At 38.5% G+C, this 23655-nt stretch overlaps 1 protein-coding gene across 11 annotated transcripts in view; it reads right to left on the minus strand.

Moving 5' to 3' along the window:
* Window positions 1-88: 88 nt before the first annotated feature.
* LOC102223934 (membrane-associated guanylate kinase, WW and PDZ domain-containing protein 2-like) overlaps window positions 89-23655 on the minus strand; it is a 108951-nt gene continuing 85384 nt past the window's right edge. For 3 of the 11 annotated variants that reach the window (XM_023342851.1, XM_023342847.1, XM_023342875.1), the window contains exons 12-23: window positions 15860-15891; window positions 14169-14349; window positions 13334-13449; window positions 11995-12187; window positions 9843-10106; window positions 8899-9084; window positions 7982-8300; window positions 7471-7494; window positions 7122-7341; window positions 6828-6971; window positions 5532-5670; window positions 89-3828 (exon numbers count right to left, since the gene is read on the minus strand). In XM_023342851.1, coding sequence (XP_023198619.1) covers window positions 3134-3828; window positions 5532-5670; window positions 6828-6971; window positions 7122-7341; window positions 7471-7494; window positions 7982-8300; window positions 8899-9084; window positions 9843-10106; window positions 11995-12187; window positions 13334-13449; window positions 14169-14349; window positions 15860-15891 — 2513 coding nt within the window. In that variant the 3' untranslated portion in view covers window positions 89-3133. Of the gene's footprint in view, window positions 3829-5127; window positions 5217-5531; window positions 5671-6827; window positions 6972-7121; window positions 7342-7470; window positions 7495-7981; window positions 8301-8898; window positions 9085-9842; window positions 10107-11994; window positions 12188-13333; window positions 13450-14168; window positions 14350-15859; window positions 15892-23655 lie in introns of all 11 variants that reach the window. The other 8 variants (XM_023342886.1, XM_023342871.1, XM_023342893.1 and 5 more) reach the window with 6 other exon arrangements.

Consider the following 23655-nt stretch of genomic DNA (forward strand, 5'->3'; position numbering starts at 1 on the left):
TTTTGTTTGCATAAATGCTAAAAAATCATTTATAAACTCTTGGGACATTTTGTAACTATTAAACATTACAGAAGCGTCTCCAACAAAGTCTGTTTTACACCATGTCAAGAGTTTATTTGACAGTATTTCAGAATATCTTTCAGTAAACAAGTTTTTTGTTTTTTAGCAAAATGTAATATATCAGTACTGTCGCATTTCATAAAAATAGTTGTTCACGTCTTTGAAACTACAGTATCAATGATACAGTAAACCATATTTGTAGGAATACAGCTGTACAAGGTGAATATTACACAATTAACACTACACAATTATACTGGATCTCGATGGGGGTGGGGGGGAATATGAACTTGCCATCCTTCACAGGTTTAATAAGCAGTTTGTCTTTTTTGTTTTGTGTGACGTACAAACCCAGTCACAGCAGGCAGAGGGGGGCGGCCTGGATGGAAACGGAGGTTGACATGTTCTCTGAGCTTTTCTACATACGTACAGAAAACACGTTTCTACTCCCTAATGACATGTTTGTCGGGGACCTCGCTAAATCACAAAAGAGACCCCACAGTTCTGTCAGCGTGGAACCATCCAGACCAGGTTTGGCTGTGGATTAACATCAATCCCTGGGATCCTCGGTGTAAAAGATCTTACTAGTGACCCCAGAATGCAGGTAGCTTCACAAAGAGCACATTTCCAGCAGTTTCCAGGTCTGGTGTGGGCGTGCCGTCATGCTGTCCTCCAGTACTCAAAAGCTCCAGTGGTTCATTTTTAATAATCTTGCAAAAAAGATTTAAATGCCATCCAATTGGAGAACTGCAGGAGAAAATTGACATTCCCTCGAGCGTCTTAGTTTATCAGCAGCGTGCCTTAACCTCGACTAAACCCAACATTTGGTTATTAAACAAATATGTTTGTGTTCATGGGCTCACCATGGGCCTGTGACATTAATACAAACCTAATGTTTCCCTAGAGAACAAACAAAAGTGAAACGGAAACCACGACCCACTCTGATGTTTAGCTTGTTTTGATAAACAGCTCCACATTACTTCAAGGAGAGGATGTGATGCTACAGGCTACATTTTTCTCCCCGTCTGAATCACTCGGGGGACAATTGCAATAATTGAGACGGCTGATCTTTACAGCTGTAGAGTGCATCCAGATAGATACTGCTTGGCGTTAACGTCTGACGCAAAAGAAACAGGCTCCACATCTCAGCCTGGTTCACCAAGTTCCCAAAAAACAAATCTCTGCATTAGTTTGAGTAAGGCACTCCGCCTCACCTCATAACCGTCGACCTCCTCCTCCCCTCTCCCACAGTGATGTGGTACACTTAGCACAGTTAAAAGGCATAGAAATAGGAGACTGGACAAAGTGTTCCTGTTGGGCGTCAAATGAATACACACAACTTTACAACTCTGCACAATGACTGCATGGTTGAATTGTGATCAGGTTGAGTACACAACTGAGAGAGGAGCAGTATGAGTTCTTACTAAGCCAAATGTTCTCAGTCATTTGAAAGTGGTGAATTAAAAACATCCGATTCATCCTCCAGAGGTGATATTCCCACAGAGCTCTTCAGAAAGACTGACATGTCTGGAATCCATGCACACTAACACCGCCTCCGTTTGCAGTTTAGAGTCAGTCTTTGATATGTCGATATGGACAAGGCCATGGAAACAGTGTTCCTAAAATACTGTCCCAGGATACTTATCTGTTTTTTTAATCCTTATTTTGTACAATGTATCTAACTACAACACTGCCTCAAAAACACCAACAGGTCTGCTTTTGAGTATACAAAATGTACATAATTTTCACATCTTCTTTACATTTACAGTATATATTTGTAGGCATGTAACATATGAATCAAGAGCTCCAGCTTCCTACCTCTCTAACACTCAAAAATGTTTTAATCTTTCTTCTTCACAGAGAGATGGAGCAAAATGAAGATTTCCTGTGCTGATGTACAGCAGGGAAAATAAGTACTGAGCACAAAAAATTCTCAGTATATTATATATATATACTGTATATATACAGTATATAGATAATGGGTCAATAATGAAACCCTGAATACCAGGTGTCACCAACAGCTCAAATAATCCATAGATACAATGAATTTAACACCAATTAGTGCATAAATTAGTTTTTAAGTGTAATACATTGAAATGATACACGGAACAAGTATTGAATACATGAAGAAAAGATACACAAAACAACTATAATCTGTCAGAATTTAAAAAAAAAACCCTTCTCCCTATCAGAACAAACTAATTAATTAAAACATTTTATATTTTGAAGGTGTTGTGCAAGGAGCATGGTGGTTATTGTTGCAATATATACTTGATGGCTTTGGTTACAAACTAGACTTATGAATTTTCCAGTCAGTACCGCTGGAACAGTAGAACAGAACTGGAAGGAACGTAATTTAACCATAAACCAGGTCGACCAATTGCTCTTTTCAAGATTTTGCAAAGAGCTTAAATAATAATCAAAAAAGTTATCCAAGTGCAAAGGGCCAAAGAGAGCTTAAGAAAGACCTAGAATTAGGAGAAATGAGAACATTTATGTACTCAACATATATTTTCTGTATGAACATTCACTACACAAGACTCCACTGCTGTAAAAAAAAACATGTCAAGACTTGTTGACAACTGGAAAAAACAACAGAATACTGGTGGAAAATCTGGTCAAAAGACCAAATTCACTAAACAATTTTAACAATTTTGTTCAATACTTATTCCCTGTGCATTTCACTTTTTTGCTCAGATTTCTCTGTTTACTTTTTTATGTGTATTGGTTAAAATTTTTTTTATGTATTTGAGTCTGTTAGAAATACTCAGAGAAACTGTAATGTGTTCAATACTTACTCCCTGTATACCTTCAGTCGACCAAGTAATGGTGTGAAGCTCCACACTTTAAAATGAGATTTGAGCAGCGCTCACATGTGAGGGTCCTTCATCATATTTTATAAAGTTTCTCCAGTCCTTAAGGTAGTGGGTGTAATAATCTTCTTGTATGAATAAAAATACATGTAAAAACAGACTTCATACGCAGGTGGAGCAGAAATAAGGACAGTGAGATTGAAGGAAGATGCTTTCCTGGTGATGAGAACTGAACACAGAGCCAAACAGTGTGAGGATCTTCTCTACCGGCTCACCGTGGAGGTCCAGGACCTCAGGGTGCCAGGCAGCTTGTCGGGCCCAGGGATGTTCCAGGGCCCAGGGGAGGCAGCTGCGCTCCTTGCTGGAGGACCTTCGATGGTCTTAGAAGGGCAGCACACCCCGCTGTGGCCACCGGCCTTCTCGTCTTCTCTGGGGAACAGATTCCTGGACATCAGCCGTTCCTGGGGGCCGACAGGTCCGTCTCCTCCTCCCGGAGACGCTCCGTTCAGATTCACTGTCACATACGGGTCCCAGGGCGAAACGGCGCCCGCTGCGTGTTTTTGCCGGCCCTTCTTCTCACAACAGGGCGAGCAGCTATCCTTCTGCCTCTCTCTTCTGTCAGTGGACCTTCCCATAACCGCTTTGTGAGACAAAGCCCGAGGCGGCTTTTCTCCAGGTGCAGGGTTCACCTCTCCAGACCCCTGAAGGGTTCCCTGCCCCACGTTGACGCACTTCTGCTCAGTGGACCTGCCACCTATTGCCCTTCTAATGGAGCTGTGGTCTGTCAGCAGCGGAGCTTTGTCTGCCATGCACACTTTGGCCTCTAGATGGAGCCGATGAGGAGAGTCTGGGGATGAAGCTGGATGGGAGGGAAGTAATGGATTCAGATGTGGTTCCAGGGTCACTTCCTGCAGGGCAGAGTGGGCTGTAGAAAGGGAATCCCAGGGGCTGGCACAGTCTGTTGCAGAGAGAAAATAATTTACAGGACCGGCATGAGAGAACAGCACAGCCATCATGCACATGCAAACAGAGAGAGAATATAAGACTAGAGAAAAAAAAAAAAGAACAAGCTGCATGCTTGAAGATATTACACACATTTAGGTTGTGTGAAATATTTCACAACCCTCAGCATGCTGCAGTCTCATCAAACCATTCTGCACACAGATAAAGTTCTGGTTGAAAGCTTACATCCATTCATCATAGCGTTTTGGGTGCTAATCACACACATTATGTTGAGTTAAATGTGCTTCACAAATTTCTCCTCCTGTCACAAACATTTTCTTTCTGGCATGATTCTGGGACCTCTTCTTGACAGAACTGCTAGCATTCCTTCTTTAATTGTTCTGTTTTTCTGTAACAGACTCTGTTTTTGAGAATATTTGGCAGAACGTAATCTCATCCTGGTTTTGTTATTACAAACTCAGCTTTGTTGTGTTTGAGGTCATTGGTGAAACTCCCAACAGGACAAATGTCAACTTTTCAGCTGTGGAGTAACTTGGAGAAATGCTGCCTGGATGATGAAGCCACCCCTGATAGCCGTTTCAGTGTTCCCAGGTTTGAGAGTCTCGCCTCTTCCAAACGTTCTCGTGAATCTCTGTTCATTGCGGTCAAATAGATCAACATGTTTCTCGTCTAACAATAAAACGTTTCTCCTTTAGGCTTTCAGTTTGTCTTTGTGACCAGTTTCAAATTTCAGGTGTGATTCTGAAGCAGGTGCTTCCTTTTTAGCTGCGACCTACTTACTTTACATTAACGTTAAACTGGAGTCACTGTGGTTACCCAACATCAAAACACTGACCTCAGCCCAATGGAGAATTTATGGACTTTGATCAAAAGCCAGTTTGAAGCCAGAAAAACAACTAATTTAAATAAACTTCACAATTTCTGCCAAGAAGAACGGTCAAGTATGCAGACAGTATTAAGCCAGAAGCCTGCTGATGTCTGCAAAAAATTGTGAGTGAAGTGCAACTCACTAAAGGACATTAGTGGAAGTATAAGTATTTATTTAAGGCTGTGATTTGAGAAAGTTAAAACAAATGCACTCAGTTTTAAGCAATCATTCCACCCTGGAAAAAGAACAGTTCAATAAAAGTGTGAAATTATTAATACGGTATTAAACCCAGTAATGATTGTATGTAAACTTCTGGCCAGAAATGCTTGGGCTGGTTTGTTAGTCAGGCATTAATGATCACATATGCATGCATGCAGAAAGCACACAGAGTAGTGTGTATGTTAAGACATGCAGTTTTCCACGAACCGTGTCCTTAGAGTGGCCCATTAGGAAGAAATAGGGGGAGCTTAGTGTGTCACCTTTCATACACATGGAGAGGTTGGAAGGTACCATTCCTGAGGGAAGGCAAGTAAAAGCCTAAACCAATCGTAAGACTCACAGCAGATGGGTTACACTACATGAAGGATGTTACAGATGTACCAACAGTTTAATAAGAAATAGTTAAATATACGAGGATGAGTTTAATTTCAGACAAGAGAAGAGAAAAGCAAGGAGAAAATGTAGCAAGTTATCAACAATTGATTGGAAGTTCATAACCAAAACACAGAGAAAGCCTGGCAAGAATGGCAGAAAATGCATCTGTTGTCAGAGAGAGGTTGGTGGAAAGATGGAGCCGTTTAGGGGATTTTCTCTGAGCCAGGAGAACCCACCATATTCTGGGACCTGTCCGGTGCCCCTCTTCAGCAGGAGCCTGACCCGCCTGCCTCCCGCCTTTATGAGTTCAATGGCGCGGGCGTGAGTCATGTCCCGGGTGCTGTCTCCGTTAATCTCTATGATTTGATCCCCCACCTACAACACACACACACCCACACACACACACACACACACCCATGCCCACAAACACACGCCCACACACACACACAGGAGAAGGTTCAGTCCTGTCAGCCTCTGGTTGCGCCTCAAAGCCTGGCTTTCGAACATAATCAGTCTTCAGGTTACTCAAAAAATTGTTTTATATCACTTAATTCTTAATTCAGTACCTTGCAAGTTTATTCACATTACTGGACTTTCTCACATTTTGTTGGATTACAACCACAAAATTCAGTTTATATTATTAGGATATTCATGACGTAGAGAAAAAGAGTTTAGGGGTGGACAATATGGACTTAAAATGTTATTATGATATTTTGTAATACTATTATAATAACTACAAAAATTATGGCATGACTGTATGACTGTGACTTCATGGCTCAGCATTCACAGCACCACAAACCCAAATATTGTAAAAACGTTCCCAGGTCAGGGATGAGATTGAAGAGATGTTTAACCTTTATCTTAGTACACCTGAAATAAGACAAAACTAACTTGCAAGGAACTTTTCAACAATATATAGGAGCTTGTTTTAAGTCAATAATTCATTAGTATTGATTAAAAAAAAGTCCTAGTTCCACTGGCAGATTGTTTCACTCATAACATGGGAAAAATGTTATTTATAAGTGAAATAATCCAACAGTGAAACTAGTGCTTTTTTTAGTCCATATTAAGGAATCATTTACTTAAAACAAGCTCCTATTTCTTCCCAAAAAGTTACTTGTAAGTTAGTTTTTGTTTTATTTCAAGTGTACTAAGATATTTGCACCTAAAATAAAAGTAGACCTAAAATATACTGCTCAAAAAAATAAAGGGAACACTTTAAGTGTTAAACACCTGTTTAAGTGTTCCCTTTATTTTTTTTGAGCAGTGTATATGGTTAGATTTTGTGTTTTTATCATTGTAGTATCGAAAAAAGATTCAACAAAGTATTGACTCACAAAAACAGAAATGAATGTCTCGTGGTTGAAACTGTTATTTATAAAACCATTTTTTTGTTTTTGTTTACACTTAATTATGCACCATTTTGAAATGGTGTTTTAGCTAATATCCCACAACAAAATGTGGGACAGTTCAAGGGGTGTGAATACTTGTGCGAAGCTCTGCGACGATTACGATCGGAGACGTTATCTCACCCTCATCCTCCCGTTCCGTATTGCGGGCCCGTCCTCTGCAAGCCGCAGCACAAACAGGTCCATGCTGTACTCTCTGCCCCCACGAATGCTAAAGCCGAAACCCTTTGCACTTTTCTCCAGCTCCACCGTGAAATAATCATAGTCCTGCAGAACAAATATGAAGGCTCCCATTAACTCCTGCGTATAATTACTATTCCAAAAAGCAATAATCCTGATTGATTAATCTGCATTGTGTTACAAATCTGCATACAAATTTGAAGTCTATGAAACAGGGGCAGATAGTTCTTGCTCTACCTGTGGTCTGAAGTCAGCAGGGATTCCCAGAGGGAACTGCGCTGCTGCAGGATGCTGCCTGAAGTCCAGAAGGCCAGGCGGGTGCCGGTAGTCCAGCGTCGGCGGCTGGCGGTAATCGGTGACTGGAGGATGACGATAGTCCACAGGAGGCTGCCGATAGTCGGTGAACGGAGGGTGACGGAAATCCGGTTTGACGTCCTGCCTTGCTTTTACCTCTGACCTGAAATGAAGGGAAATCAGCAACAAGATGATGACTGCGCTTTGTGTCACAAGGAGGAGAGCGGTGTTTTTAAGAATAGCCTCAGTGGAATCCACTGGAGGTTAATCAGTAGAGAAATAACTAACATACCAGGAAAACGGTGGGTAAGAATTCCTGCATGCGTGCAGATGGAGATAAAGGATGGAAATAAGAATTCCAGTTTTAAAGTCTTTCTCATTTCCTTTTAATAAAACTGGTATAAATTTACAGCTCTGGGAGTGCTACTCTGTGGGTCCTGGCCTGGGACTTACATACCTATCAAAGCAAGAGCTCACACTTTCATAGTTTTGACACGTAACACGGCCTGATTGCAGTGCTCCTGAATTATAGAACAGATACCGTATGGTAAATTATTCACCGACGCTAGGCGCTAAGTGGTGTTATGCAACTCGGCCGGCCTGAGACCGAGACTCTGACTGGGATGAAAACTGTCTGCAGTCACACGTTTTTCCCTGTGAACTTTATGGCATTCAAGAGGAAGAAGAAATTCTCTCCTCTGCACAAAATCTGTTTCTGTTCCTTGTGGAGATGTCATATCCTTTTCTTACATTACCAAAGAAGTTACTGACACACTGAATGCTTTCTCTTCAGTCCAGCTCACCTGCCATCATGGAGGTAGAGCTGCGGAGGAAGGCCAGAGGGCTGGGTGACCGGGCTCTGTTGGTTTCCAGCTGGTGCGGGCTGGGAGGCTGCTGGTGCAGGAGGCCCACCCACCGTTTGGTTAATATGAGCTGCTGTCTGGCCGGGCTGAACCGGTGCTTGACCCGGCTGCTGAGCTGTCGTTTGGCCAGACTGAGCGGCCATTTGGCTTGACTGGGCGCCTCCTTGGCTTGGCTGGGCTACAGGACTGGGTTGGGTCTGTGGGCTGTGTTTCTGGGTCATGGGGCTCTGTTTCTCTGAGTTGGGTCCAGACTGGGAACCTGGGACAGACAGAAGGTTGAAACCAAATTTTATCCAAGCAGAGAAGCCAGGCTGAAAATAGAAAGAACACTCAAGAGGAGAAAATATGCCAAATAAATAAAATACACCAAATTGTTGATTTAATACAATAAATGGCTTTTCAGAAGTGTTTGTCCTGAAACGTCTCACATGTTAGCACTTTACAACCACAAAATTCAGTGTATTTTATTCACATTTCATGTAGTCAACACAATAATTGCAAAGTAAAAACTGTGTTGCACTTTATTAGCCCTCCTGGGTCAGTACTTTATGGAACCACCTGTTACTGAAACTACAGCTGCAAGTCTTTTTTAGTCTCTACCAGCTGTAAACATCTAGCCACTTAAATGGAGGGCATCAGGACTTTGACTGGGCCATTTGAACAAATGGAAATGTTTTATTCTAAACTATTGTATTGTAAATGTGGTTGTATTAGTCTCCTCCAAATCAATTCAGTTGGATTCACTGAAGACTGTGGTTGTAAAAATGATAAGTTCCAGAGGTATAAAAACTTCAAAGATTAGCAAAGATTGCTAATGGTCTACAGAAGCTTAATAATTGAATAGCATTTGGTCTTACTTTCTTCTGGTATGATGTGCAGGGTGACTGTTAGTCCAGCATCTTTGATGAGCTTGACAATATCTGCGTGAGGCATGCTGATGATGGACTGTCCATTCACGGCCAGGATTCGGTCTCCCACCTTCAGCTTCCCACATCTGTCCGCAGGGCTTCCCTCAATGATGCGTCCAATTTTGTGAGGCACAGCTGGAAACAGACAATAGCAAAGTTAAAGCCACTAGCAGTTTTGAGGATGGAGATGTCATAGGGTTGTTTTATAGTCAAACCCTCCCAGGTTGTGGAAACCAGCTCCATTATAATTATATTTTCTTGCTAAAACATCCAGCTATTGTTTGACATTAAGCAAAGCTGGCAATGTGACGTTTGTTTTTATTGTCTAGTTGTTTAAAAACTGAAAATACCAGATCCAATATAAAACATGTTGAGAATATTCTGCATTACATCCTCAACAAAGATTGTGAAGATGATGTCTGTACGTCTGGCCAACAGGAAAACACAGAGAACTCTCTCCTCACAGCCATATTCCAGCTCTTCAGAGGGGATTGAAAAGTATTCCCTGACTAGAGAGGATATCTAGCCTCTCAAGCCATTTCTGCATTTACCTCCTTCAGTGGTTAACAGACTCCTTTTGGTATGAATGAATGACAGTTGCTCTAGTTTGGATGCTCTTTATGAATTTAACTCTGTGTAAGGACAGACAGAGCCTTGATTTAGCCTGTTTAGGCTGAGATCTCACTTTTTTCATCATAATCTCAATCTCACCGCCGTTAATGGGAATTAAAATGCTGATGGATTGGAAAATTCATAGTTTATATTTCTAACTTTATTATTGTGTCATATGGGTTTCATGATGCTCTTCTCTGCATTTTAATAATAATAATTCCCCCATAATATTGCAGCAGAAGTCGATTCCCCGTCTTTGTGGGGCATGAGGATGAACTCACTGATGACTGTGGTGTTCTCCGGTCTGTTCAGGGAGCTGATGATGACGAAGCCAAAGCCCTCATTCTCCTTGCGGTGAATGACCACGTCGCTGGTCTGCAGAGCGGACCCCTCCGGGGCTGAGGTTGCAGCTGGAGCGTTTGTTGTCACGGGGACCGGTGCGGAGGCTGCGTCGCTGCGCGGAGAGCTGTGCTGCGTCGACACAGAACCAGGACTCCGGCCGTTCACCGGGCAAGGCTCTCCTGATGGAAACGAGAGGAAAAGAGCTACTGTAACTGTAAAACCAATCTGTCTGTCAACGGTGCTTTAAAGTCAAACTGAATATAAAATTATAAAAAATATCTCAGTTCTTTATCATGTTTTAATGTTTAAAACTCTAATAGGGTTAACATGTTGTCTTTAAGTAACTTAGCTCTTGCTCTTTCCCCATGATGACTTCGGATTTGAAGAGGTGGGTAGTAACTAGTTACATTTATGCAATTACATTTACTTGAGTATCTTATTAAAAAAAGTAAAAGTTACAAGTAACTTCAACGAAGAAAGACCAAACATATTTTAACATAATAACAGACACACAGCTAAAGTTGATGTTAAATGAGACTTCTTGTTGGTACACAAGCTTTGTTGTTCTGATATTTTCTATCTATATTCAATAAACACTACATATTATCACCAAAAGAAAAAGTACGTTGTTCTAATATACACATAAAATACTCTAAGTATAAATTTTATGTCAAGTCTTAGCTTGAGAAACTTTTTTGAAAAAGTTCCTTTTACCTTAATATGTTTTATTTTTTTGCATTTGTTGTAAAAAAAAAAAAAACAACAAAAAAACTATTGTGGTCTTTAAAATGCCAGAATTTGTACATAACTGTGTATTTTTTGTGTTTGATGACATCGTTTTAAAATATGAAATCAGATTTTATGACCATACCCGGTATCTCAGTAGACTTTTTGCTAAATATTGTACTTTTTCCGAGTAATTTCTAGGACGGCTACTTTTTACTTTTACTTCAGTAAAAATATTTTGAACGAGTGCTACTCTTACTTGGGTAAACGTTTTTGCTGCTCTGTCCAGATCTGCAGATTCGTGAAGTGCACCAGTCTCTCTTGGAGCACAACATTTCAGTATTATGAGGCCATGCTAACTAAACCTTCATAGTTAGCATGGTGGTTTCTCAGCTTACAAGCTTCTCCCTTCTTCTTCCAATCTGCAGCTCATGTTAAAACGGTTTAGCTTCACTGTGGATGACGACACTCTATCCAGCTTCATTCAGCTTCTTTCTTTTCTTCTGTTGCCTTAATGTGGCAAATGTACCCAAGGATGATTCAGACTAGTTGAGTTTAAAACGAAAGTAATCTTACTGTATGGACACTTCTAAATAAATTAGGAATAATTCTGGTTATTTTATCTCATATAAAACAAGAAAAAGGTTTAGTCTGAATTAATGTTGGACAGTGAGAACAAAATGTAATGTGTTGGTAAGCAGTGGATGTTAATGTCTGGTTAAGCCTGTCACAATAACAAATTCTGCTGGATGATAAATTGCCCCAGAACTTATTGCAATAAACATTAATATTGCTCTTTTAAGACCATTTTCAAGTAATATAATAGTAATAATGGCATAATAATGCAAGGACACATTGTTATGAATCAATAAATTTTAAATTCTAATGAACATTTGAAGATATTTGAAATATCCAAAATAAGTAAAGAAAACAACAGAAACAACAAATAAAATGAATTATAATGTTTGTGTAAACAAATTTATCTTTCAAAAAAAGGGATAGCTGAGACCAAAGCACCAGACTGAAGACTTTTATCATTCAATTTGTGGTAAAAAGAGATAAAAAAGAGAAAAACTACAAATCAAGCCAATGAAAATTATTGAGTTTCTTTTAATTTATCATTTGATGAATTGGTTTATTGTTTATTGTGACAAGCCTACGTCTAGTTTCAACTGTACATGTGCAATCTCCTACCACAGAAAAGGCTTGTAGGAGAAGAACATACTGAACCTCGATGCAGCCTATCAGCATCAGCGTCTTGTCCAAGTCATATTTTTTAATCTGATGCCAACGAACTGAGCAGCTTGTTCTCCAATTTTAGTAAAAAGAAAAATAGAAGTAGAAGAAAATAAAACCCGTCCTCACCAGGCATCTGCACTCTCCTCCTCACAGTCAAGCTGACTTGACCATTGCGGGCGGCGGCGTGCATCAAGTCAATGACGTATTTGTGCGGTTTCCCAGCAACCACGTTTTTATCCACTGAAATTAGCTCGTCCCCGGGTCGAAGCCGGCCGTCGCGCTCAGCGGGAGTGTTCTCTATTATAGCGCCAATAACAATCTGTTCAAAGACAATCAATATTAGCAGCGCAGATGAAGGTGAAGAAGACGAGCAGGAGGCAACAGTGTAGAAACACAAAAATGGAGGACCCTGGTTAACCTTTCAAATAATCTGCAGCCAAACTCTCTCAGTTTGCCACAGTCATGCTGTTTTATTAGCAAGGCGTTACCTTCAGTATGGGAGGCAGTGAGCGGTTAGAGAGTTAGAGTGTAAATTACAGCGTGTCTAAAAGATGCATCTCCTTGTCAAAATATTCATCCTCCTGAAACTTCTTCACATTTTGTCACAAACTTCAATGTATCTTATAGGGATTGTAGGTGATAGAACAACACAAAGCAACCAATAAGAACATCTGAAAAGTCTAGAGCATATTTGCATTCAGCCCTCCAGAGTCCAGACTTTGCAGAATCACTCTTTGCTGCGGTGACAGCTGCAGCTTTTGGGGGTTTTGCCTCCATCAGCTTTTCTCATCCAGAGTCATCTTCTCCTTTTCCTCTTTTCCAAAATAATCCAGTCAGATTAGATGGAGTGAATCTGTGAACATATAATTTCAAGTCTGGACATTGACTCAGTTAGATTTATGTCTGGATATTGACTGGCCATTCTGTTGAATACAAGCTTTGATTTCAACGTTGTTTGATTTCCCAGTATTTACCTTTATTGATATTCCCAACATCTCATGCCAGGATCTCTGTCTCTTTTGGAAAACAAGCATCCCAACAGCATGATACTCCCACCACTGCGTTTCATGGTGGTTTCCAAAACATTTGGTCTTATGCCACTCATTGCCAATGTTCTCAAGCAGTTCGGATTTGTCAACAAAATTCTTCCCCCTGAGTTGTGGATCTCTGCAGCTCCCCTCGAGCTACCATGAGCCTCTTAACTGCTCCTCTGATTAAATATTCTCCTCTGTTTGCCACGCCTTCATCACTTTACGCTGAATGACCAGATAAAATCCCAATAAAATACATTTGAGTCTGTAGTCATAACATGACAAAATGTGGAGAAGTATAAAAGGTGTGATTACATTTGCAAGGTTCTGGATGTCGCTAATAGCGTGGGTGGTGTAGCAGTAGATGGATGTAAGATGAGTGTGGGATGTGATGAGGTTAAATAAGTGTGTGGTCCAGCCCGTCCCATACGAGCCTTGTCACGGGCGTCCGGACTCACAGCCTGCACGGCCTCGTCTCCCCCCAGGATGCGAAAGCCAAAGCCTGTTTTCTCCCTCAGCAGATGCACTTCCACCTCCTCGTACTCAGGACCTAAAGTTAACACACAGACAATTTTTAAAAGCTCATGTTGCCATGTTGGATTTAGAAGGAGACCGAGACAGTTTTGGTGTCTTCTTGATAACAAAAAATAATAGACTGATAGCGACACACATCAGTTTCAGGGGTAATAGAGTTTTTTTTTTTTAAATGTTCCTTAAAATAAAACAAAACAAATTCTCCATTCATACAAGAAAGTGACTCCAAACCTATAAGTAAGTAAACCAGGCCTGCGAAATGTGATGCAACACTTCCTAAAATATAACAAAACAAAGGAGACAGCTTCTCCCCTGAGCAAAATATTTTTGAAAGAGCATACAAAGAGCAAAAAAAGGGCATTGCCTTTCACATAACAAAGGCTAAACTGTGGTGAAAAAAAGAAGCATATAAATATGTTTACATGACTAAATGGGATTGAAACTGGATGGTGATTTTTAACTGGGATAAGCAGGAATTGACTTTCACCATTTTTGTTTAAATAGTAAGGGACTTGTGGGGTAAAAAAGTCAAATTTTTAATATAATTCCTGGCCTAAATTAAGTCGAGGATTGTCCTGCATGTCTGATGCGACGGGGTCAAAGGTGAGGTAAGATCCAGAGCTATGCCATGACAGGGTTTTTTAATAGTTGTAAAGTATTTACTCAAAGGAAGATATTTTTAGTTTTATAACATAGCATGTCTAAACTTTGGAGGTTGTGGCTTCCTGCACTTACGTCTGCTCTCATAGATGGCCCTCGACTTCTCATAAAGGTCATAAGGGTCGGGTTTGTTCAGGTCAAAGCCCTCTGTGGAGTCGGGTACAGATGTGCGGTGATGTGGTTGGTTTGGGAAGGGTGTGCCAGGCGGCAGTACCGGGCCGGATAGGTTCGTCTGAGGGCTGCCCTGAGGGTCCCACTGGTTAAATAGCAATAATAATAAAACACAAAACAAGAAACATTTAATTTCACTAAGCTATAATACACAGCTCTATTTTTAGTTCACTGCATAGAGGTTCTTGAGTCACCTTCACTTTGCGCTGTTATGCCTTTTAATTAGCCAGATTTTGGTATAATGTTTTGAAGTCAATTAAAAGTTTTTCAGGTCTTCAGTGTCTCTCAAAGTTGTTTTTTTTTTTTTTTTTACATTTTCTGGATTTAATCTTTCACTTTAACTTCCTTAGCTGATTATTTTGAGACAATTATTTCCCCCCTGGTCTGGTAGTCACTCCAGCTAAATATAATCAAGTGTTATTTCTGCACAAAAAAGACAACTTAGCATCAAACTAATCCAAGTAGCACATTTTGTAATCAGAAGTATTTCATAAAGTTAAATTAGTCTTCTTTTTTAGTATAACTTATTTGAATAAATTTTAAATAGTATTTTAGCGCCAGCAAGTTGATTCCTGACTAATTCTTGGTTGAAATTTTGAAATAAAGTGACTGATCAGCTAAAGGATAATTCATTTTTCAGGTTTTCATTTACTTTTTCCAAATTTTCTAAAGAAATGACAGATACTGTATATACACTTCATCTGCTGCAATTAGTTTCTTTAGGCCTGGAACTTCTTTTGTCCTTTACTTTCATTATTTTAATAACAGGTTGCACACTGTAATGCAAGGACTGACTTTCAAAGAGTTTAATTTTAAAACATCTTCAATAAACATGAAAGCACACTGACGAAAGACACATTTGGGAGTTTAGAAGGACAACGCTATGGGTGGTTTGAAGTTTTTTCTCTTTTTTGAATGTGTGCAGTTTGCTATTGTTTATTTATTCATGGTTTTCTTCTGAAGACACATTTAAAAGTGATACCACAGAGTTTTGTGTTGTTAGTATTTCAACAAGTGTACCAAATGAAAACTAATTACAGGGAAATTAAAACTACAAGGCTAACTTCATTCAAAAACAGCAGGGAACATGTGGTGAGGAAACATGTAAACAAAGTAGGAAAATAATCCCCTGACCTCTGACATGCTAATTATGTGAACTAAATTTATTTAAATGTTGTGCTTCAGTGATTCTATTATACAGAGAAGTAAAAATAACTATGTGGATGGTGGTAGATGTGCAGACAATCATACATTTATAAATATTCTTCTTTATAGACCTAAATGACGTGTATTTTTAAGTTTCTTATTAATTGGCAAATAAGCAACACTAATATAAAAAGGCTTTGCTTTAGCCTTTATAAACAGAGTTGGCTAAAACTGATGGTTTTACTCTAGATCTTTGTAAAAGGCTTCAAAATATAATTAATCTATGAAATGTGTAATTGTTGTATTTAGTCTTATTTTTATAGATTTTTTTTCAGATCAATCTTTTGTACATTTGCTTTCTTTCTATCTTTTATTCTTTGAACTGTTCTGAGTATGTTTTTAATTGTTTTTATTAGTAGTATTTAGTTAGTTAGTTAGCAGTAACGTACTTGTTTGGACGCCTTCCATGGGGAGATGTGACCTGTGGGAAACGAAAAAGAAAAATCTGCTTACAGAAAATAAACAGACATGATTTGTTACAATGTTACAAAATAAAATCTATGTATAAATAAGTAGATAAGAGAGCGATAAACAAGCAAAACCCTTTTTTTGTTTGGAAAGTAACAAAATATCTCGGTGATGATTTCGAGTTTGTGTCACTTCCCCTAAACAATTTTTGCCGTTGCGTTTGTTTTCAACATTTTTACATCATTAGCTGTAGGCCCGAAGCACGCACTCCCAACCACAAGAACACACACTTTTCTCTGCAAGTCGCTTTTCATCTGCATAAAAGAAGCAGGAAGAGCTATATCACAACAACATACCCATGAACACAGCTCCCTTGTGACTCTGAATCTAAGGGATACAGTCCATTTGTGCTGCTAAGACCCAAATACATACATTTAGATGTGCAGCAGCTGCCTTGTACAAAATCCCACTGCATCTGAAACTCCACTCACATGGACTGAAATACATAAACCTTCTCCTAAAGCTCCACTCCTGCATGAATCCTTTAGCGGAGATGGGTGCCTGTATAAAATCCCTCGGAGAATTCAAGTAGTTAATATTTATTAAGTTTATGACATTTCACGAAAAATGTCAAGAAGCACTAAGAGGAATATATTTCTGGAATGACTCTCCAACTACATCTGCTTGCGCTAAAGCTACAATCCAGCTTTATCCTGTAAAATCAGCCAATTACTTGAGAAATAACTTGTCACCTACAGAACAAAATGCCACTGTCAGTTTATTTTGCTATTTTCTTGTAAATTGTTATCTAATTAAAATATAAAAGCACACAAAGCAAACTCATCAGGAATCCTGATTCAGTTTCAGGATTTCTTTCTTCAAAAGTGCTTATTTGTGTTTTGCAAACTGTAGAACATTGTTTGATCTGCATAAAGGAGAAGGAATAAGACTCATGGAGGAAGGTTGAGAACAGAGCTGAATTGGACAGATTTCATTAATACAGATATAAAGATTAAGATCTAATAAATAAATATGATTTGTGGCCATATGTTTCTTGGACTGTCACCTTGCCTCGTTTTTTATTTGCTTCATAAATGACCACAGATTGACCCAAAAACCTCATTCACTCAGTTCTATTGAAATTACTTTTCAAGTCCTGATAAGTAATTTCAAGTTTCCTGCATCACCTGCGTAAAAAAGCTGATCAGAAACCAAAAACGGAGAAGCTGCTCAGTAAAGTTTAGGTACTAGTAGATTGTCTACTTTGATAAATCCATATTGGGGCATCATTTTAGGCAAATAGAAAAAAACAGGTACACTGATGACGCTCAGATGATCATTTCTTCAATGTTTCCAAAGGATGCTAAATTAAAATGTCCTTTCAAACATCCCAGTTTTTTACAAACTGAGATGTTTTGATCATCTCTAGTAAAAAATGTAAAACACTTTGATCAAACTTGAATAGGGTAGTTTTTCACCAAACAGAGATTCTCTAAATCCCATTCTAAGACGTATGAAAAATAGTTTTTGTGAAAACACAAAAAGGCATTTTCAGAACCTGCTTAAATTGAGACAAGCACAAACGGTGTAATACATGCAAGTCAAACCTTCCCTGAATTATTCTACAATTAAGCTTTTACTCTGTTAGTGAAAACAAAAAATATGGATTCTTCTTGCCACAAAATTATTCATGAAATCTCGTCTCGTCTTCTCTTTGTGAGCCCAAAATAATTACCATAATGGATTGTCTTGTTCCAGGATGTTCATCAACACATCTAATTTAAGGTGTTAAGAGCCTGAAACAGCAAAGCAGCAGCAGAAAGTCAATATGATGATGTAAAAGCTTGAGTGATGATGACAGCAGCTCAGTTTACATTTGAATAATTAAAAGGTAACTTTAAAAAGGAATATCAATCGGTATGTACCAGTTAAAGTTCGGAAGAAAATCAATGTCATTGCACTATTTATCTAGATCTAAAGGTCATTTAGGTGAGATTGTTCTGATGCACAGAGAAATCAGCTGATGACCAGAAACGGCTTCATTTTAGGTCGATCGCCCAGTGAGCGTCCAGTCGGACACTCAATAATCCGTCACTATTCCAACCAAATAACGCAGCAAACCTGGTGCCAACAGGCTGCACTGACAACGCCGCTGCTGGGTGAAGGTTATTACTAAGTGAAGCAGAATAAATGTCAGCTATTATTCTATCAAGTGTTTTACATTAAAGCACAGAGAGTTTTAAAAGGATTTGCATTTTCTATGACATGTAGAGACATGTCTGCTGTTTATTCTGGCAGAGAAAAGGCAAGAGAGAGTTAGACTTTTAGGAGATATCAAGACAATCGAACAAATTAGAGCACTATTTGATCAGTTTGAGCTTTAAATGTGACAAAAACGTCCAGGATTTGGAAATTTTGCTACTTTTGGGAATGCACAGCAAGGTAGATGTTTTACGTATGCTAACTTGATGCTAAAGCCAGATTAAAACATTTCAAGTCATTTCAGCTTAGATTTTTGAATTTAGTGAAATTCTCAACTTCATTAACCAGCTGTAGGTTACTACTATCATTGTTTTCTTGTCAGAGAAAACAAAAGTTTACAGAAAGGGGAATGCAATCAATAAATAAATGTCTTGTCGATTTTCTTGTCTCATGAGAGTTAATTTGTATCCATCTTGTCTATGACATATAATTTATTGGTTCTTTAGCATTGAACAGGCACATTAATATTATAACATGATTTTAATGACAAATTTCTGATAATTATTGAGTCACTAAGTGATGTATTTCATCCTTTTCAAAAAGAAAAGTAGAGAACAGATGACTTTATTCTTGGTTATAAATTCACATGTTTTTCTCTTTCCGACTGTTTGCTTGTTTGAAATAAACACACAAAATAAAAACAGATGACTATTTAAAAAGGTGAATAATAACATTTTTTGCTTTTTATGACGGAAATTAGTCGGAAGCCAAATTTCTGTCACAGACATTAAAGGGGAGGAGAAAGAAGATGAGAAAGATGACAAAAGCATGGTTTTCTATGAGTTGTAAAGATGAACGCAGGTTTAGGGAGCGCTATCCGTGGTGCTGAAGTGATTTGGTGACAGAGGGGGAGCTCAGCAGGAAGCTGGGAATGATAACTGCGTTCAGCAGGGAATACAGGCCTTCAGGGAGGCTTTAAGGATTTCTAATAACTCATTCTCAGGAAACTTTCCTTAACGATTCAGCAAACAAAACGACTATCAGCCACAAGTTAATTGTCCGTTCATATTAAAGAGGAACATTGTCCTCACAGTTGCATGTCAGCTTAATTTAAATGCAAATACAATTCACCGGCATATGTGCGGGGTGTGTGGCACGCTCGCGCGAATGCTGATGAATTACAAATGAATGACTTCCAAAGAGCCATCGTGTGGCTTCCCTCACAAGTCAGCGGTCAAGCCGTCTGGCAGGCTGGGCCTCAGACTCGCCCGCTGGGTTCTGGATGAACTTCAGGTTCGTTCCGATTGGCTCGAGCAGCTCGGCACCTTCTCCTTCCACTCTGCCTCCAAACGCATCCTGATTGGTGCTGCAAAACGCTTCAGATATGTGGTTGGCTTGGATTTGGGCTGGGATGTCAGGGGACGGAGCTGCGAACATGACCAGAGCTCAGCAGAACGCTGGCAGAGCGCCCACGCTACGGCGAAGCAGTCACACAGAAACACACAGCCACACATGAAGAAGACCAACACAGAGTCTCTGTTCTGAGAGACAAAACAGCAACACTGAAGCCGCAGGATGTCATCTTTTTTTTTTTTTTTTTTTTACTCACTAATTAGTGATCTGCAGATTAACTCCAGCAGAAACATGAATGATTGTAAAGAAGTTCCTTTTGTTTCAGGCTGATGACCCTCCACAGAGTGCAGGTTTCCTAAGTCTTCATGTGAAAAATACAAATCTTTACCTGATGAATTCAAAGAAGAGATGGAGACATTGCCATCATTACTTTTGGAAAGTTCCTTATGTTTTACTTCGCTGCAACAATTGTAACAATTGTAATTGTAACAATTGCAACTTTCAGCTGCATTTCTGGCTGCTTTGTGCTCAGTTTTGTTCTTGAATGATGGAGTTTTTATTTAAAATATTTCTGGATTTCAGTCATGAAAATTTATTAAACTAACATGAACACAACAGAAAATGAAATATTACAGTAATTATGATATATGTCCTTTAAGATTTACATGAGTAACATCAGTAAATTAGCAAAAATAATTTAACAACACACTTATTTGCTTAAGTTAGAACAAAAAACTTAAGTAGATTAAAAATAATCTGTTTTGGTTCTGAAATGTAAGTCTATGGCTTTTACAACAATACAAACTATATAACAAGATATAGTGATATAAGAAGTGATGAGATACGTTGTCACAAAATAAAATTTAAGACAAAAAATAAACAATCTAAACATATTCTAGACTATTAGACTTTAATATGGGATGAATGAATCAAGACTTCAAGAACTTGGCGAAACCTGGATAAAATTTCTCTTTAGGATTCATCATGGCGTTAACTATAAACGACTTAATATTAATTATAATTCTTGAATCAATAAATGCCCATATGTATACACAGACTGAAACCTGAAAACAAGACTGCAAGAAAATGAAATATCTTTAATAATCTGATATTAATTTGTTGTTTTATTTCTTTGGGAATTATAAATTTGACTGTGAAATATCACTACATTCCTTAACCCACCACCAGGGGGCAGACACCAGCTCTGCTAATTAGAAGATGCTCAAGCAGCATGACATTAGCTCTGTGTTGCTCATGTCTACATGTAAGCATGCAGCTGCACACACTGCTGCATTTTCTGCTTCTGCAGGAAACATTAGAATCATTTGTTCTCATCACATCATTTTAATTAGCTCTAATGCAGCCGGAGTACAGAGTGTGAGCAAACTTTTGGTTCATGTTTTGGTTTGCTCGGCTGTGCAGAAGTTTGGTGCTTTAATAACTCTGCCGTAAAATAAGCGAACCAGCTCTTATATTAGGTATTAGTATCGCTCAGCGCTCATGTCTTTGATGGCTTCTCAAAGTCTAAATAATAATTCCAGTCACACATAAATTAATTAAACCTGAGATGCATGTTAGAGTGATTACTTTCATCCCTAATTAAATACAATCCATGAAAAGAGTGATGCAAACAAGAGTCTACAATTTACCCCTTTATTATACTGATACCATCTGAGAAACAATGCAAATGAACTTCTCTACTGGCAGTCAACCCCAGAGAAACCAAAGTCAAAGGGAAAACGAGAATTTAAAGAAAAGAGATTGCTTCTTTGTGCTTTAACTCTGGAGTTTGTGCATTGCTCCACAGATTACTCCGTGTGGTTAAAAATGTGTGTTTGTCAGATGGCCAGAGGCTGAATATTATCAGCAGATTAAGGAAATTATCAAGTCAAATTCTGACCTTTGACCAGAGAACAGAATGTAGAATCGGTGCGAGTGCACACGTCAAACAAATAAAGACGATGAGTTTAAGTTTCTTTGGAGGAGACAGAAAAAAATGGTCAGAATATTTCCTTTAAGCTTCCGTGCAGTGAAAACCTGTTTTCCCTCGAAATATTTCCAAAGAACGATCGAAGTCTCATCTTTGTTTTATGCTTAGATTGTTGCTCAATGTGCAGAATATCTTAAAGACCATTCTGTGCAAAGAGCAGCTCATCACTTTGTGTTCTTGTCTCGTTTCAACTATTCCCAACCCAGCATCGCACCATGATGGACTTGAACGCAAAAATAAAAGAATAATGTTGCATGACTCCAGTCGGCCAAGTTCTTTCACAACACTCAGAAGTCTGTCTTTGTGAGCTCTGAACAGACATCAAAACATTTCGTTATAACTACTGCAGGAAGATTCCTACACTTTGTTCATGTCCAGATTCCATAGTTTCACGTATTTCACGTATCTCTGTTAATTTATTTACTGTAGATGCTTCTGTTAGGGTCACAGTTTAAATTAAAAAATCTACAAAAACCAGAGGAAGGGATGGGATGACGGAACAATTAGCAACACTTAGACAAATTTAACAGATATTTAAGTCTGGAAAGCATTTAAATCATATTTTTGGACACTTTTTCCAGAGCGCGTAGGAACCCAGTGCATTTATTATAAAGATGGTTTCTCCCTGTGGGACTGAAGCTGCTTTCCTGACAACAACAAAGAGACTTTAACTCCCACTGCAACCCTCTAGCTTGTTTTACATTTAATATTCTGTATCTTTAAACAGCTACTACAACATGACAAGAGTAATAAAGCCCAAGCAGTCACAATACATTTGATATTTGCAATAAATTCTCTCAGCAAAGCAGCACAAAAAAAACTATTAATTTTACAGTAGTTTATTTCTCTTGATCAATACAACAAAATGTTTTGAAGAACTTTATGCATTGTTCTTAGGAATCGGTAATCTTAATTATTTAATATTGCAGAGGCAAAATCTCATTTACAGACTTTCAGACAGTCTAAATGAAAAAGAGCTTCAGAGACTTGAATGTGTAAAAAAATAAACAGTTGTCAAAATGATCCTAATCAAACAGTATTTTGCTCTCCCGGCTCTCACTGTTACCTCTGCTTGACTCCTCTCTCGCCAAGCAGCAGCTGGGGTTGAAGACGCTCCATAAAATGACGCAGGAGGATCACAAGCCAGCACATATTTAGCTGTAAGACGCTCCAGATCTGGACTCTTTCCTAATTTTGCTAAAGTCGTCTTGGCATATGAAATCACAAAAGCAGCCAATTGTGATTTAAATTATTTGGGGTATTTTTCTCTCTTCCATCATTCCTTCTTCTGTGAAATACAGATTAAATACTGAAAAGTTGATAAAATGTCAAGAGAAATGTAACATTTTATGTCGTATGAAGTTAACCTCCCACATTTAAGATATTGATAAACAAACCTAAAAACCTATGACTACTGCTTCTTAACCCCTAACTAGCAATTTGGATCTTTTATGATTTTGAGTTGAATATTGATGTGACATATATGAACTCTTTTGCTGCAAAAATCTGTAAATGCATAAAAATGCACCTGACCTGTTAGCAGTCATATACAAAATGCTTAATTTAATTTTCTCAGAATAATGACAGTTTGATTTGTCGTGTGTTTGCTGTTATTTAACGTTTGTTGCCTTGTGAAACTATTCATGCCAATTAAGTTTTTCACATTTTATCATGTCACCACCAACAACCTTCACATGTTTTACTGAGACAGACCAACACAAAGTAGTGAATATTTGTAAAGTTATTTTATTTCTTAATATTTGTAATGTGAACTTTCACCACAGTTTCAAGTATTTTGGACATTTAACACATTTTCTTTTAGCTTCATCCATTTTCTCATCAAATGCCACAGAGGAGCATCCCCACAGCATAATGCTTCCTATTAAAGGTGTTAAGATATATTAGTTAAATATTGGTTTATTTGTGGTGACTCATGTTATCATTGCAAAATTCCCCAACACAGCTGCATATTTTTGAACGGTTATCTAATATTGTGCCGCAATACAACAAACTTTATTTAGGAGTATCAGAGCTAAGAGGGCTGAAAGTAAATGTATCTTTCCATTTTACTGTCATATAACCTGTTTTGTGTTCGTCATCACATAAAATCCCAATAAAAACTACTGAGCTTTATGTTTGTAATGTGACAAAGTGCAGAAATATTCAAGGAGTATGAATAAGCTCGTAAGGCAACATCCCGCATTTCAAGGCTCAGTAAGGAAGGAATGTTCT

Source organism: Xiphophorus maculatus, chromosome 2, assembly GCF_002775205.1.
Source record: "Xiphophorus maculatus strain JP 163 A chromosome 2, X_maculatus-5.0-male, whole genome shotgun sequence".
In the NCBI taxonomy this organism is placed as follows: Eukaryota; Metazoa; Chordata; class Actinopteri; order Cyprinodontiformes; family Poeciliidae; genus Xiphophorus; species Xiphophorus maculatus.